The 15756-nt window shown below is 47.1% G+C and overlaps 1 protein-coding gene across 1 annotated transcript in view; it reads left to right on the top strand.

Annotated features, from left to right (window-relative positions):
* Positions 1 to 5265, top strand: part of LOC137563473 (protein NLRC5-like) — a 30574-nt gene extending 25309 nt beyond the window's left edge. The window contains exon 9 of the mRNA XM_068275945.1: positions 2840 to 5265. Within this exon, the coding sequence (XP_068132046.1) occupies positions 2840 to 3185 (346 nt within the window). The 3' untranslated portion in view covers positions 3186 to 5265. The remainder of the gene's footprint in view (positions 1 to 2839) is intronic.
* Positions 5266 to 15756: the final 10491 nt, after the last annotated feature.

The following is a 15756-nucleotide window of genomic DNA, read 5'->3' as shown; positions in this document are numbered from 1 at the left end:
CCGTCATGTCCGATATTCCTCTCGATCGTTTTACCGCTCGATTTCTCATAGAAAAACGAGCGAAAGATAAGAGAATCGAGTGGAGAATCGAGCGGAAAAAATGATTGAGCGGAGAGTCGAACAGGAAAAACGTATTGTGTGTTAAGAAATAACTCATCGCTAGTTTGTACTACTACTGATGAGGTGCTGATAAGATCTGCACCGTGATGATAAGGACTGTAAACAAACAAGAGAGATGGGTTCTGAAAAAAATAGAGGCCTCTATCTTCTCTATTCTCCAGGGTAAAATTCCCACGTTAATATAACGCGATGATATAACGCCCCAATGCATGCTGGGGACATGCCGCGGAAGTTGTTCAGTCAGTAGTTGCAGAAAAAGGGGCAGTTTCCCCAGGGCTCCGACCACTCCAGGGGCCCCAGCACTGCCGGGAAAACCCCATGTGGTCTACCCCAACTGCTCCCCTGGGCGCCTACATGTTTTGTAGCTCAGCTGCCTCAAAATAACACACCTGTCCCGGCAGCTGCTCCGTCCCAATCTCCCTCTTCAGCCACAATGCCTGCCTCTTCTCCCAGCCAGACTGTAAATTAATGGGAACTACATCTCCCAGCAAACATTGGACATCCCTGCCATGCATTGCAGGAGTCAGTGATGCGCTATATAATTTTCAAACTGCAGTTCTGCAATACAATACAATACAATACAATAACATATGTAAAGCGCTTTTCTCCCATAAGTGTGAAAAGAGAGGGAGCAGAGGCACTGTACTAGCAAAGTGAGATACCTTTTAATTCACGCTGTGCAGCACAATAGGAGTACATAGTGGGGGTGAGGGGATGACTGACAGCTGTTTCGCTAAGAAAACTTCTTCAGAGGCAGATATAAGGAACAAGTTAACCCAAGTATTGTCTAGCTTTAAATGGTTTCACTCACCGCCATCCCGGCAGTATGCAACGCCCACCAAACGCCGCTGCGATGTCCTGGCATATAGGCTCCGCCTACCGGAAGTGACATGCACGCTGCTCACACCAATAGGTGAGCGGCAAGTCTCCCCGCATACTGCGTGTCGTCACTCACCGGATCTGGCGTCACTGCCCGCCCATCCATTGGCTGCACGTAGAGGCTTTTTGCTATGGCGATCATAAACCATTTGCTGGCCATATACAAGGGGACACAATCATCTAGGATACAATAGACAGTGATTCAGAAGTATAAACATATTACATTACAGCAAGAAACAGCTTGAATACAATTAAAGATAGAGAAGCAGGACAAAACACATTAGTATTTAGAGAGAAAGCAGTGAAGCTTGTTTCTCTCATTTAACCCTAGAAGACCACAGGCCAGAAATCAATCTAGCTTCTTGTTATAGCAATGCCTGTTCATGATCTCCTCCCCTATGGGGTATGGGGATCTGCTTTAAGCCCAAAAATTGCAAGGAATCTGCATTCCCATTGTGGCAATCACACATATGTACAATAAATCTCCCTGCCCCCTCACCCGTCGTAATCAAATTAGGGGATTTTAAACAATTCTTGCATTGCCGATCTAAAAACACAGGGTATGCCGTCATCTGCTCATGCAACCGTTTTTATGTAGAACAGACCACCTGCATGATCTGCACCCGATTTCAAGAACATGTCAATTCAATTACAACGGGTATGGGGGCAGGGAGTTTTATTCTACATATGCTGCTGCGATGACGCCACGCCGACCTGGAGGTACAGAACTACAGCGCCTGCGCAATACACTCCGGTCCACGTGGCGGTGATTGACCTCCAGGTCGGCCTGACCTCATCGCCGGGGACCGAGAGGCAGCGGCGACAAACGGCTCACCGCAGAGCTGCGGCAAGGGACATGCTGGGACCTTGGGGCTGGACAAAGCCCCGGGCAAGTAGCCCTTATTTTACTTACTATTGCCTGATAACTCCTTCAAGCTGCTCCACATCTTGTCTCAGAAATTTGATCATTCTGCAGCACAGGGAGAGAAAATATGGGGGCCTAAGTAGCAGCCCCCGTAGGTAAGTGAATGCTTGCTGCACCCCCAAAAGCCCACACAGTTTACAAACCTCCCTTAGGAGAGGTTCTTTTGATAAGTTTTAAAAAAATTACTGCTTAGTTACCTTAAAGAGACTCTAACAACATTTTCAGCCTTATTTCTTCTATCCTATAAGTTCCTATACCTGTTTTAATGTGGTCTGTCTTACTGCAGGCTTTCCTAGTTGCACAGTGGCTGTATTATCTCTGTTATATAATCTAATCTTCTTTCCTTTGACGGCTTTGTCGGGCTCAGGCACTCAGGCAGGAATGTGCTGCTCTGCTTGTGATAGGTAGAAGCTATACACACCCTCTCCATGCCCTCTGCAGGCTCTGTATGAATCACAGACTGAGCTCTTCTCAGCCTATCACATGCTGGTTAGCAGCCATGTTTTTTGTTTGTAAATACTGCCTAAAACTGGCAATTACAAGCCAGGATTGCAGCAGGGAGTGGCAGAAACAGCACAGAGGGGCCCAGGAGAACATAATGAATAGAATGGTATGCTTTTTATTGTAAGAATTCTAGAATACAGATTCTCTTTAAGGTTCCTATTAATGACAAAATCTTCATTGCACAATCTTACTCTTACCGTGTAATTTAAGGGACTACCTAAAGTATCTGTTCAAAGTATATTCACTCAATTTACTCTTCTACCACATTTGGTAAGATTGCACAATCAAAATTGTATCTTTAGATGGTCTCCTTAACAGTATTAGCATCTATTCAAAAAACTTAACTTACATTTATGCAAAACCTAAACCAATATTAAAAAGTTAAATTCATATCCTAATGTCTAATTTTAGATTGTGCATGAATGTTTTTACTGAGCATGGAAAAGAGAACATCGACAAGCTGATAAAGCATCAGAAAAACCTGAAAGTTGTCATGAAAACTACAGAAGATGAAGAATTTTTCTCCTTTGTACAGGACATTTTAGACAATCTTAAGTTAAATGAAGGGAAGCGATATCACAAGGCATGGGTGCATCACATCCTTACTCTTCTACAGAACGACCTCAGGGATGAGGACAACCACAGTGAGAAAGTAACTCAATTGAAAAAGGACATTTCAGACATACTTAATATGAACAGAAGAAAAAAGCGAGGTTCACCTCAGATTACAAAAACAAACAGCAACCCACAGAGGTGAACTCCAACGCCTTTAAAGCTGCAAGTCATCCACAGAGTCTGCACCATGCACTGTGTACAAAGTGTTAGCATCCCTTATTGAGATGTCCACTGAAAACAGTTAACACGTTTTTGATTACGCAAGGTACTTAATCATAGCGGCATATACAAACACACGATGCGTACCCTCTACAGTGGAAAACAAACATTTAGACCAAAACCATATATACACCTGATTGTGGAAAGCTGTGCTGCTTTCAGGACTGATCATATTTTTGCAAGTATTCTGGGAGGCTTGGCCTCCCTTTATTTAAAGTGGACCTTAACTCAGAAATTTTTCTCTGCTCTAAAACATAAGCAACAGCATAATAACCTGGAATCATCAACAACAGCATAATAACCTAAAATCACCACCTACCATTCACATATACAAGACTTCTTACGAGTAGGGGCGTTTCTAGGTTCTTAGGAGATCCGGAATGATTGTGCGGCAAAAATGGGGGTGGTCATGCCGCAGAAAGTGGACGTGGTCATAGGTGGGGCCAAATCTACTTGAACATAGCAGTGGTGTAACTTAAATATATTCAATAGGCAGTATTTCACATAAATAAGCCCCTCACCTGGCTTCTGTATGTTTTCGGCTGGCTGGCCTGTGTGCTGTACTCGTCTGGCAGTAATGCTGAGCTTGCTGGTGGTGATGCTGGGCTGCCTGGCTGGTGGTGATGCTGTGCCGGCCTGGCTGGCAGTGATGCTTATCCTGGGGCTTTGCTGGGTGATTTGATGGGGGCTTTGCTGGGGTGGGCAATTGGCTGGGGCATTTTTAGGCGCTTTGCTGGGCTGGGGGCTTTACTAGGCTTTGCTGAGCTGGAAGCTTTGCTTGGCTGTAAACTGTGCTGATTTGAGGGCTTTGCTTTGCTTGGCTATGGGGCTTTGCTGAGCTGGGGCCCAGGGTCTTTGCTTTGCTGGGGCCTGAGGGCTCTGCTTTGCTGGGGCCTAGGGGCTCTGCTTTGCTGGGGCTTTGCTAGGCTGGGCTGGGGGCTTTGCTGGCCCAGGGGCATTACTTTGCCGGGGGCTTTGCTAGGCTGGGCTGGGGCCCAGGGTCTTTGCTTTGCTGGGGGCTTTTGCTTTGCTGGGCCCAGGGGCTTTGCTTTGCGGGGGGCTTTGCTTCAGCATAGGTAGCTAGGTATAGATGCCTTCAAGATAGGTAGCTAGGTATAGATGCCTTCAGTATAGATAGCTAGGTATAGGGGTCTTCAGTATTGGTAGGTAGGTATAGTGGCCTTAAGTATAGGTAGATAGGTATAGGGGTCTTTAGTATAGGTAGTTAGGTATAGCGGCCTTCACTATAGGTAGGTATAGCGGCTTTCAGTATAGGTAGGTAGGTATAGGGGCCTTCAGTATAGGTAAGTAGGTATAGGGATCTTCAGTATAGGTAGTTAGGTATAGGGGCCTTCACTATGCTATTCTATTCCTTTATAACAAAGGTAAGGTTCTCCCTTTTTTTGTAACTTGTGGCCCATGTTGTGAGTCTACCAACTCTGTGTAATATAGCAGTGTCTGTATTTGTATATACCCGTGTTTGTTTCTTTCTCTGTGCAGGGTCGTGGAAGATAATGATGCAATTTAAATCAATTATAAGAATTTCATAAATGTGCTCACTATCCATTTTAGTAGAACAATCTGATGTGCTAGTAAACTACTCCAAATATCTTTTTAGCTTTTCATTGTGAAATATGCAACATTTCAGAGTATAATGCACTTCAAGAAAGCTTTTCAAGTCAAGTTCATGGATGTTCACAAAGGAATGCCAGGAGTGCCACTTCCACCCCCTCACTCCCTTCCTGGAAGACTTACCTAGTTTATAAATTGACTCATGCCTTCATAGCAAACTGATGATTTTCCTTTTTAATAAAGAAATTACTAAAAAAAACCGAACTGATAACCAATAACAATTCCCATTATTTTTGTTGCTCACAATTTTTTTTTTACATTTCTTTAAAGCCCCTGGTTATTTGGTTATGGTTCCTCCTTTTAAATTCTCGTAGGTATTTGTTATTTTGTATTTTGCATGTTAAATTGTTTTGTTTACTGTATAAATGTTGGTCTGCTTTACTGTGACAATTAGTCAATAAACTAGTCAACAACAACTTTAATCTGACATTTTGTTCTGGATTTATCAGATCTTCAAATGTTTCTATTAACTAACGTAGATCCATTTTACTTAGTTTTTGACTGATGCTATATATAGTATATTTCAATCAGTAGATAGAAATGTTTTTCTTCACTAGGCAGAATAAGTTGTATCACTTTATACAGTAATCAGTATTCAGTTAGTCCATATTGCCACCTAGTGGCTCCTCTTTTAACAAAAAAACTAAACTAAACACACTTCTGCCCTTCTGCTATGGAATAGGATGAGGGGAAAAAGGAGAAAATAATGTGGAGATAACATGGCTTAAATGGAAACTTGGGAACACTGGAACATTGACCTCTGTCTCTTGTCATGAGCAGATCTTTGCAGATCTGGGAGAGAATGGCTGTTTCACAGCTGGGATGGTTTCTAAAGCTAGGTTGAAGAGATTCAAGGATACCGTTTCTTGAGAACCTGGCTTCAAGTTGGCGATAACTTTCCACAGAAAGAGGAGGTTGGAGATAGGACCTTTAAATCCCTTTATACTTTTTATGACACATCAAAAGTTTGTATCTATAATATTCTTACATCATCTGCTTGTGCATGCATGTCGCAACCTGTAAATGCTGTTTTGTATACGTGTCTGCAACTTTGAATAAAGTCTTTGTTTTTTTTTCTTTAAAGGACTCACGAGGCAAAAGGTCTAATCTACTTTTTACTCACCTGTGGTTTCTTCCAGCCCCAAACAGCCGTTTAAGTCCCTCCGCGCAGCTCTGGTCCTCCTTGATGTCCCGCTGGCCTCCTGTAATGATCGTGACCCACTGGCGGGGTTGGCTTTTCCGTGCCCGCGCACTGGCTCACGTCCACATCATCTGGCGCGTACTGCATCTGTGCACAACTACTGTGCATGCGCAGTAGATGCTAAATAACGTGGACACACGGGCACTTGCAGAAGAGACGACCCGTCTGCGGCTCTTTACAGACAGCCAGCGGGACAGTGAGGAGGACCGGAGCTGCAGCGAGGGACTGACATGGCTGTTATGGGCTGGAAGAAGCCCCAGGTGAGCAAAAAATAGATTAGATCTTTTGCCTCATGAGTCTTTTAATGAAACAAACAAATAAAACAAACAAAAGTGACACAGTACAAAATGATATTCAAAATGTTGATGGAATAGATAGGTGCTGTAAAAAATGTCTTGAAAAGTTGTGATATGTAGGGATAATAAATGGGAATCCAACAACTTTATGTTATGCTAATTTTGTGCAAATGTATACTGTAGCAACTTTATAGGAATCATTATTGTATGAATTGGGGATTATTTAAAGAACTACTGAGGGGAGTGGGTTATGGAAGCTGCCACATTGATTTGCAGGTTGCCTGGCTGTCCGGGTGATCCTTTGCCTCTGATACTTTTTGCCATAGACTCTAAACACGTGTATATGTCATATGATTTCTGACAGAAGTTTGACTGGATTTGCCATATGCTTGTTTCAGGTGTGTGATTCAGACACAACCGATGCATGAAAGATTCGAAGGACAGCCAGGCAACTGGTATAGTTTAAATGGGAATATATATGGCAGCCTCCATATTTCTTTTAGTTCAGGTGTCCTTTAACCCTCCTGGCGGTAACCCCGACCTGAGCTCGGGGTAGGAAATGCATGCAACTAATGGTAATCCCGAGCTCAGGTCGGGGTGGCTAAAAATAGCTTTGTGCGCTGTGCAGGAGTCCCGCGCGCCGATCGGCACTGCTCAGCGGGACTCCTGCATCTGTCCCCCGCAATGCAGCATGTGTGTTTGGCCGCCGGGATCCCCAGATCCCCTGTAATCTAGCGGGGACCCGGCGGCCATGTGATCGGGGGTAGTGGCGGCTCGCGGAGGCGGCAAATACCTGCTGTGCGGGAGTCCCTAGAGCGATCGTTGCTCCCCAGGGACTCCTGCCTGGCTCCCCCAGCAGCATCTCCCCTCTTCTTCTGCGGGAGTCCCTAGCGCGATCGGCGCTCCCCAGGGACTCCTGCCTGGCTCCCCCAGCAGCAGCGGCTGTCCCCTCTTCTTCTGCGGGCTCTCCCCGCTTCCTCTCTACGAATTCCGGCCTCCGGGTCCCCCTCTCGCCCCAGAATGCTCCTGGGGACCCGGCGGCCAATCAGAGCAAGCAGCGTGACGTCGGGCGGCGTGACGTCATGGGGGTGGGCGGGAAATTTGAAAAGGATGATTTTTCATTGGCCCTAAAGTGCATTGTATTGGATACACATGTATGAATTACATGTGTATCCAATACACTGTTGCCACTTGCATCCCTGCTGTGAGCTGTGAGCTGTGAGCTGTGAGCTGTGAGCTGTGAGCTGCTTTGATCTTTGTGATCTGCTTTGATCTTTGTGATCTGCTGGATTTTTTGGATTTCTGTGTACCGACCTCTGCCTGAACTTTGACCTACTCTCTTTGCCTGCTGATTTTGCCCGATTGGATTTCCGTGTACCGACCTCTGCCTGAACTTTGACCTACGCTCTTTGCCTGCTGATTCTGCCCAATTTGGATTTCTGTGTACCGACCTCTGCCTGGATTTCGACTACTCTGCCTGCCGCCTGTACCGACCTCTGCCTGGATTTTTACTACGCTCTTCTCCTGCCACCTGCCCATCACCTGCTATGGCGTCATCTTCAAGGCATCTCACAGCGGAAGCGCTGATGCAGTTAGAGGACAGCGATCCGGATATGCCGTCGCTGGAGGACTCCAGTGACAGTGATGCGCCTGGCAACCTGTCGTCCGACAGCGAGAGTGACAGCGACTCCATCTCCAGCGACACGGAGGTCAGTGACGCACGAGTTTGGTGCCCAGTCAACACCACTCGGGCCCCACCACCGCCCCCCCGTTTCCCTTTTACTGGGGAACCCGGCCTGAAGGTTGCTTGTGAACACTGCCCCCTGGCCTACCTGCAGCTGTTCTTCAGTGACGCTGTCATTGACAAAATCGTGGTGGAGACGAACCGCTACGCCGCGCAAGAAATTGCTGCTCCACGAAGGCCCCTTTCCAGGACCAGGATGTGGGAGCCAATTACGAAGGAGGATTTGTGGCGGTTCCTTGGACTGATTATTCTGCAGGGGGTGGTGGGGAAACCCCTGCAGAAATGGTACTGGTCGACCAACAAAGTCATCGCCACCCCGTTCTTTGGCACGGTCATGTCAGAGTACCGCTTTGGACTCATTATGAAATTTCTGCATTTCGCAGACAACACTGCCTTTGATGAGTCCACCCACCCTGCGCCAAAGCTAAAGAAGATATGGGAGGTTCATCAGCTGGTCATGGAAAACTTCCGCAACACTTATGTACCCCAGAGGGACATAAGTGTGGATGAAAGCTTGATGGCCTTCAAGGGCAGACTGTCCTGGATCCAATATATCGCATCCAAGAGGGCCCGGTTTGGAGTAAAGTCCTACACTTTATGCGAGTCTGCCACCGGATACATCTGGAACAGCGTACTGTACACCGGGAAAGGGACACAGTTCAACCCTGCATTCAGCAATTACGGGCTGGCGACTTCATCCGTGCTGTCCTTGGTGGAGCCACTTTTGAATAAGGGGTATTGTTTGACGACGGACAATTTTTATAGTTCACCTGAACTGTTTGAATTTCTTATCAGGAACAAAACCGACGCCTACGGCACCGTTCGTCCTAACCGGCGAGAAATGCCTACTGCCTTCGCCAAGCAAAAGCTAAAATCTGGGGACATTGTGGCTTGGCAGAAGGGAAAAATGTTGGCACTCCGCTGGCGTGACAAGAGGGACGTGTGTGCGCTCAGCACAGTCCACGATGCATCCTCTGTCACCACCAGAACGTGAGGAGGGAAAGTCCTGGACAAGCCGCAAGTTATCCTGGACTACAACCATACAATGGGTGGGGTGGACCGAGCTGACCAGGCGATGACATACTACCCCGCAGTGCGGAAACAGCAGAAAAAGTACTATAAAAATTTTTTTCGTCATCTGCTGGAACAGGCATTGTGGAATGCATTCATCTTGCATAAGCAACGCAGTGAAAGGCCAGGATCACATGCTGACTTCATATGGAAACTGTGTGAAACCATATGCCTAAAGTACCCAACTTCATCATCAGATGTGCGAGTTGGGCGCCGTGCATCATATGTGGTCAATCCGGAGCGCCTCACTGGCCGCCACTTTTCTGAATACATCCCACCCACTCCAAAAAAAGCGACACCAACAAGAATGTGTGTGGTTTGCTGCAGCAAGACGGATAGCAAGGGGAAGAAAGTCCGCAAAGAAACCCGGTTTTACTGCCCGGACTGTGATGTCGGCCTGTGTCCCGTTCCATGCTTTAAGATTTATCACACACGGGAGGTGTACTAGGGATATACTGTACTAATTATTGTATATACTGTACTGATTATTGTATATATATATATATAATCTGCTGCTTATTTGTACAGTTTTGCTATTTCATTTTATTGATAAATTTATTTTTTCCTGCAAATTTGTGTTCCAGTCTTTTATTTATATGTAAAATGTCTACCATGCTTTTATTCTGACATATTTTGGTGAGTTATAACTTTTGAATAGGAGGTCCTAAAATTCTTGAAAACAATGTACCGCTTTTGACTCCTAATTCCAGACAGAAATGAACCGCCAGGAGGGTTAAAGAAGACAGGTCCCCTTGTTATATTGGCCATCCACTCTATGGGCTTGATTCACAAAGCCGTGCTAACTCATAGCACGGCCGTGCTAGCGTTTTGCGCGCGTTATAAAGCATGTAACTTTTTCGCCCGAAAATTTGAAAACTGTTATGTGCTTTATAACGTGCACAACACGCTAGCACGGCTTTGTGAATCAAGCCATATGTCTTGAAATGGGTATCCATCCACCGAACATAGCAGTCTCTGGCTGCATTCACAGTGGGACGTTGCGGTGCTGCGTTATAAAAACTCTTATAATGCAGCTTACCGCACTGCAATGCTAATCCTATGCGTCGTTCACAGTGCAACGTTAGCGTCACATTGTAACGTGTAGCGTTATGGTAACACACTGCTTGCAGTGTGTTACCTCTAATTGCACACATTACCAAGTACAGTAAAGCATACTTTTCATTGCCTGTATGCTTTACTGTACCCACTGTATGTGAGGGTAAGGCAGCGTTAATGTGCAATACCACCTTTTTTTTGTTTCCTTGTAATGCTGCGTTGTGACGCATTACAATGCAACATTCCACTGTGAATAAACCCTAAAGAAAGTCATTATCTACTGGAGTTCATTGATACTTCATTTTTAACTACTTGCTGACCGCGTCACGCCGATGGGCGTGGCCGTGGCGGCAACCCAGGGCCGCCTAACGCCAATTGGCGTAAAGTCCTGGGGCTTTGTTTTGGAAGAGATCGCATGCAGGTTGTGCGTGCATCTCCGCTTGGTAGGCGGAGGGGAGCTCCGCTTTCAGTCACCCAGTGGCGATCGCATGTACAGAGCTGCGATCTAAGGCAGCGCTGTCCCCCTGGTGGACACAGAAGCGATCGGTGGTGATAAGCTGAAGCCTATCACAACCGATCGCAGTGATAGGCTGGCGGGGGAGGGAGGGCGGAGAATAAAAAAAAAAAAGGCAAATTTATTAGTAAAAAAATAAGAAAAATATTTGTAACAAAAAAAAAAGAAAAACTGGGGAAGCAATCAGACTCCGCCAACAAAGAGCTCTGTTGGTGGGGAGAAAGGGGGTGGGGGGGGGAATCACTTGTGCGGTGAGTTGGCCTTAAAGGGAAGGTTCAGGGACTATCCGAAAAAAATAAAAATCCCCATCCACTTACCTGGGGCTTCCTCCAGCCCGTGGCAGGCAGGAGGTGCCCTCGGCGCCGCTCCGCAGGCTCCCGGTGGTCTCCGGTGGCGCGCCCGACCTGGCCAGGCCGTCGGCCAGGTCGGGCTCTTCTGCGCTCCAAGGCCCGGCACTTCTGCGTCCCACGCCGGCGCTCTGACGTCATCGGACGTCCTCCGGGCTGTACTGCGCAGGCGCAGTAGTTCTGCGCCTGCGCAGTACAGCCCGGAGGACGTCCGAAGACGTCAGCACGCCGGCGTGGGACGCAGAAGTGCCGGGCCTTGGAGCGCAGAAGAGCCCGACCTGGCCGCCGGCCTGGCCAGGTCGGGCGCGCCACCGGAGACCACCGGGAGCCTGCGGAGCGGCGCCGAGGGCACCTCCTGCCTGCCACGGGCTGGAGGAAGCCCCAGGTAAGTGGATGGGGATTTTTATTTTTTTCGTATAGTCCCTGAACCTTCCCTTTAAAGCTGCAGTGGCACTTTTTAAGAAAAGAGGCTTGGTCTTTAGGGGGGTTTAACACTGTGGTCCTCAAGAGGTTAATGATTTAATTTTTAAATGAACTAATGAAGAAGTTATACGCCACGTCCCTCCTGGTGTACGAGAGATAACGGCGCAGGAGACTTGGGCGCAGGATACAGCTGGTATATGGCTGATCCTGCTGCCGCACAAGTCCCGGCCGTATTAAATACTATTGCCCCTCCAGGCCGCCATGGATAGTGGGGAACAAAATAATTTGGCTTCCAGCAATTGCTGGAAGCTTAATTATTATGTTTTAAAAGTAACTTCAGCTCCGTTTTCTGACAGCACTGAAGTTACTCCCTGTGCCTGCTAGAGCCGTAATTCCTATTACTGTCTATGGGGGCGCTGGCTGCACCCAAATCTCCTGCGCTGCGCCCAATCTCTTGCGCTGGTTTCAGCGTGTTCGCCCTCCTGGCCCCCTAATCAAATACTTTTGTATGTGAGAGCTTTGACTTTTATGACTTGTGATCACATGACATTTAGGACCATGTCCATGATACTTGCCTGCTGTTATTAGTTGTAGTTACTAAGGTGCTAAACGGTTTCTACTAATTCCATCCAATTTATTTGCTGGAAACTATGATACACTAGGGCAGTAGCAACTAGTTGCTGTCCTATGCCATAGTTATAAGCAACTGCATTGTATAGCATATGTATAGTATATGTAGAAGCTGCTTTTCATTTAAGTAGCCGCGACTTCTAGCAGCACCTAAGTCTCTAATTTGACATGGCCCATATCTGTGGCAGTTAAAGTAAAAATCTGAATAAACCCAGATTTGAAAAATACACAGTGCTGGTTCAGCATTGCCTTGCACTACTTACTGCTTATTGGTTCCAGTCTTTGTAGTGTAATACTGTGCAGCCTCATGCTCCTGGCAGGCATTGTCTTAGCACAGTGATGGATGTGGATGGCAGGAAGAGAAAACCACACAGAACTGCACTACAAAGAACAGCAACAATGAATATGCAGCAATACAGAGGGCAGTATTGAACTAGCAATGACCCTGCTGTGTGCGCTTTAAAGATGGGTTTACTGGGGCTTTTCCAGAACACTCAATTTATGCTTATTTAATCATACTTTGGTAGAACAACTTGTATGTTTAAGAAGAATTGTTGGTAAGTAGATAAGTCGAATTCTTGACATTTTTCCTTTGAATTGTCTAGAATAGTTCATTATTCCATCAATGATGGCATGGCACCAGAGGCGTAGCTAGGGTTTTCAGTGCCCGGGGACAAAGACTATTAATGCGCCCCCCAAAGTGAAGGTTGCGCGCCGCGCCAGAGAGGGGTGTGGCCACATAATAAATGTGGGCATGGTTATGGGTGAAGCCAAATGTATATGGAGGTTAGCAGGCTCACGCTCACCCACCCTCCCTCAGTATGTACCTTCCAGCATGTTCCAAGACAAATTCAGCAATCATGAGCCCCCCCCCCCATCAAGACAAATTCAGCAATCATGAGCAAACATGAGGCCCCCAGCATGACCAACTCAGCAATCATGAGGCCCCCAACAAGACAAATTTAGCAATCATGAGGCCCCCAACAAGACAAATTCAGCAATTATGAGGCCCCCAACAAGACAAATTTAGCAATCATGAGGCCCCCAACAAGACAAATTCAGCGATCTTGAGGCCCCCAATAAATCATGAGGCCCCCAACAAGACAAATTCAGTAACCATGAGGCCCCCAACAAGACAAATTCAGCAGTCATGAGGCACATAAATAGACAGCATTTCACATAAATAGGCAGAATGCCCCCTTAATATGGTAGACACCTCTCACCTGGCAGCAGTTCTCCAAAATACACTCAATCTGAAAGCAGTGGTTCCCCAAAAATAGGTAGCCCCAGGTCTATGGGTGTCCCCAGAATAGGTGGCCAGCAGTATAGATTTCCCCAGAACAGGTAGCCAGGGGTATATGTGCCCAGTATATGTAGGCAGGGGTATGTGTTCCCAGTATATGTAGCCAGAGGTATATGTTACCAGTATATGTAGCCAGGGGTATATGTGCCCAGTATATGTAGGCAGGGGTATATGTGCCCAGTATATGTAGGCAGGGGTATATATGCCCAGTATATGTAGCCAGGGCTATATATGCCCAGTATATGTAGCCAGGGTTATATATGCCCAGTATATGTAGACAGGGGTATATGTGCCCAGTATATGTAGCCAGGGCTATATATGCCCAGTATATGTAGTAAGGGGTATATGTCCCCAGTATATATAGTCAGGGGTATATATGCCCAGTATATGTAGCCAGGGGTATATATGCCCAGTATATGTAGCCAGGGGTATATATGCCCAGTATATGTAGCCAGGGGTATATATGCCCAGTATATGTAGACAGGGGTATATGTGCCCAGTATATGTAGCCAGGGCTATATATGCCCAGTATATGTAGCCAGGGGTATAATATGTGCCCAGTATATGTAGGCAGGGGTATATATGCCCAGTATATGTAGCCAGGGGTATATATGCCCAGTATATGTATTCAGGGGTATATATGTCCAGTATATGTAGCCAGGGGTATATATGCCCAGTATATGTAGTCAGGGGTATATATGCCCAGTATATGTAGTCAGGGGTATATATGCCCAGCAGTATATGTAGGCAGGGGTATATATGCCCAGCAGTATATGTAGGCAGTGGTATATGTGCCCAGCAGTATATGTAGGCAGGGGTATATATGCCCAGTATATGTAGGCAGGGGTATATATGCCCAGCAGTATATGTAGGCAGGGGTATATATGACCAGCAGTATATGTAGTCAGGGGTATATATGCCCAGCAGTATATGTAGGCAGGGGTATATATGCCCAGTAGTATATGTAGGCAGGGGTATATATGCCCAGTATATGTAGGCAGGGGTATATATGCCCAGCAGTATATGTAGGCAGGGGTATATATGCCCAGCAGTATATGTAGTCAGGGGTATATATGCCCAGCAGTATATGTAGGCAGGGGTATATATGCCCAGCAGTATATGTAGTCAGGGGTATATATGCCCAGCAGTATATGTAGTCAGGGGTATATATGCCCAGCAGTATATGTAGTCAGGGGTATATATGCCCAGCAGTATATGTAGGCAGGGGTATATGTGCCCAGCAGTATATGTAGGCAGGGGTATATATGCCCAGTATATGTAGGCAGGGGTATATATGCCCAGCAGTATATGTAGGCAGGGGTATATATGCCCAGCAGTATATGTAGTCAGGGGTATATATGCCCAGCAGTATATGTAGGCAGGGGTATATATGCCCAGCAGTATATGTAGTCAGGGGTATATATGCCCAGCAGTATATGTAGGCAGGGGTATATATGCCCAGCAGTATATGTAGTCAGGGGTATATATGCCCAGCAGTATATGTAGGCAGGGGCATATGTGCCCAGCAGGAGGGGAGCAGCGCAGAGAAGAGGGAGAGCTGCTCTCCCTCCCTCGCTGTCCCCTCCATTAATGTCCGGGTGGCTGGCAGCGGCGGGCGGAACTTACCTCCGTCTCGTCGCAGCGCTGGATGGATTTGCCGCTACTCGGTCTAGTCCAGACCAGAGCAGCGGCTGCGGCACCCGAACTTCCGGCGCTGGAGCGAGACGGAGGTAAGTCCCGCCCACTGCGCCAGACACCCGGACATTAATGGAGGGGACAGCGAGGGAGGGAGAGCTCCAAGGTGAGGGAAGGAGGGGGGAGATGGCCCCCCTTCCCCACCGCTGCTCACAGCTCTCCCTCTTCTCTGCGCTGCTCCCCTCCCCAGGAAAAAAAAACAAAGCAGCTCAGCTGGGCGCCCTTAGGGACCCGGCGCCCGGGGGCACTTGACCTACCCCGACCCCCCTAGCTCCGCGCCTGCATGGCACGCAGTTCAGGTCTAGATACAGAAAAACAGGCCCAAACCAGAACACTCCAACCACCATATTTCACAGATGGGATAAGGTTCTTATGCTGGAATGGAATGTTCCTACGTTTAAAACCCTTGACCGCCTGGCGAATCATGAAAACCTTGGTTAAATCATCCTCCCATTACTCTTTGCAGTCTACATGCTCCCACTGGGCAAAATAATCCAGAACTATGGCCTAGGATACCATTGTTATGCAGATATACAACTGTATCTGTCCTTCAAGCCTGGCACCCAAGACCCATTAGCATCC

Source organism: Hyperolius riggenbachi, chromosome 3 (assembly GCF_040937935.1).
Source record: "Hyperolius riggenbachi isolate aHypRig1 chromosome 3, aHypRig1.pri, whole genome shotgun sequence".
Lineage (NCBI taxonomy): Eukaryota > Metazoa > Chordata > Amphibia > Anura > Hyperoliidae > Hyperolius > Hyperolius riggenbachi.
This window is presented reverse-complemented; position numbering and strand designations above follow the sequence as displayed.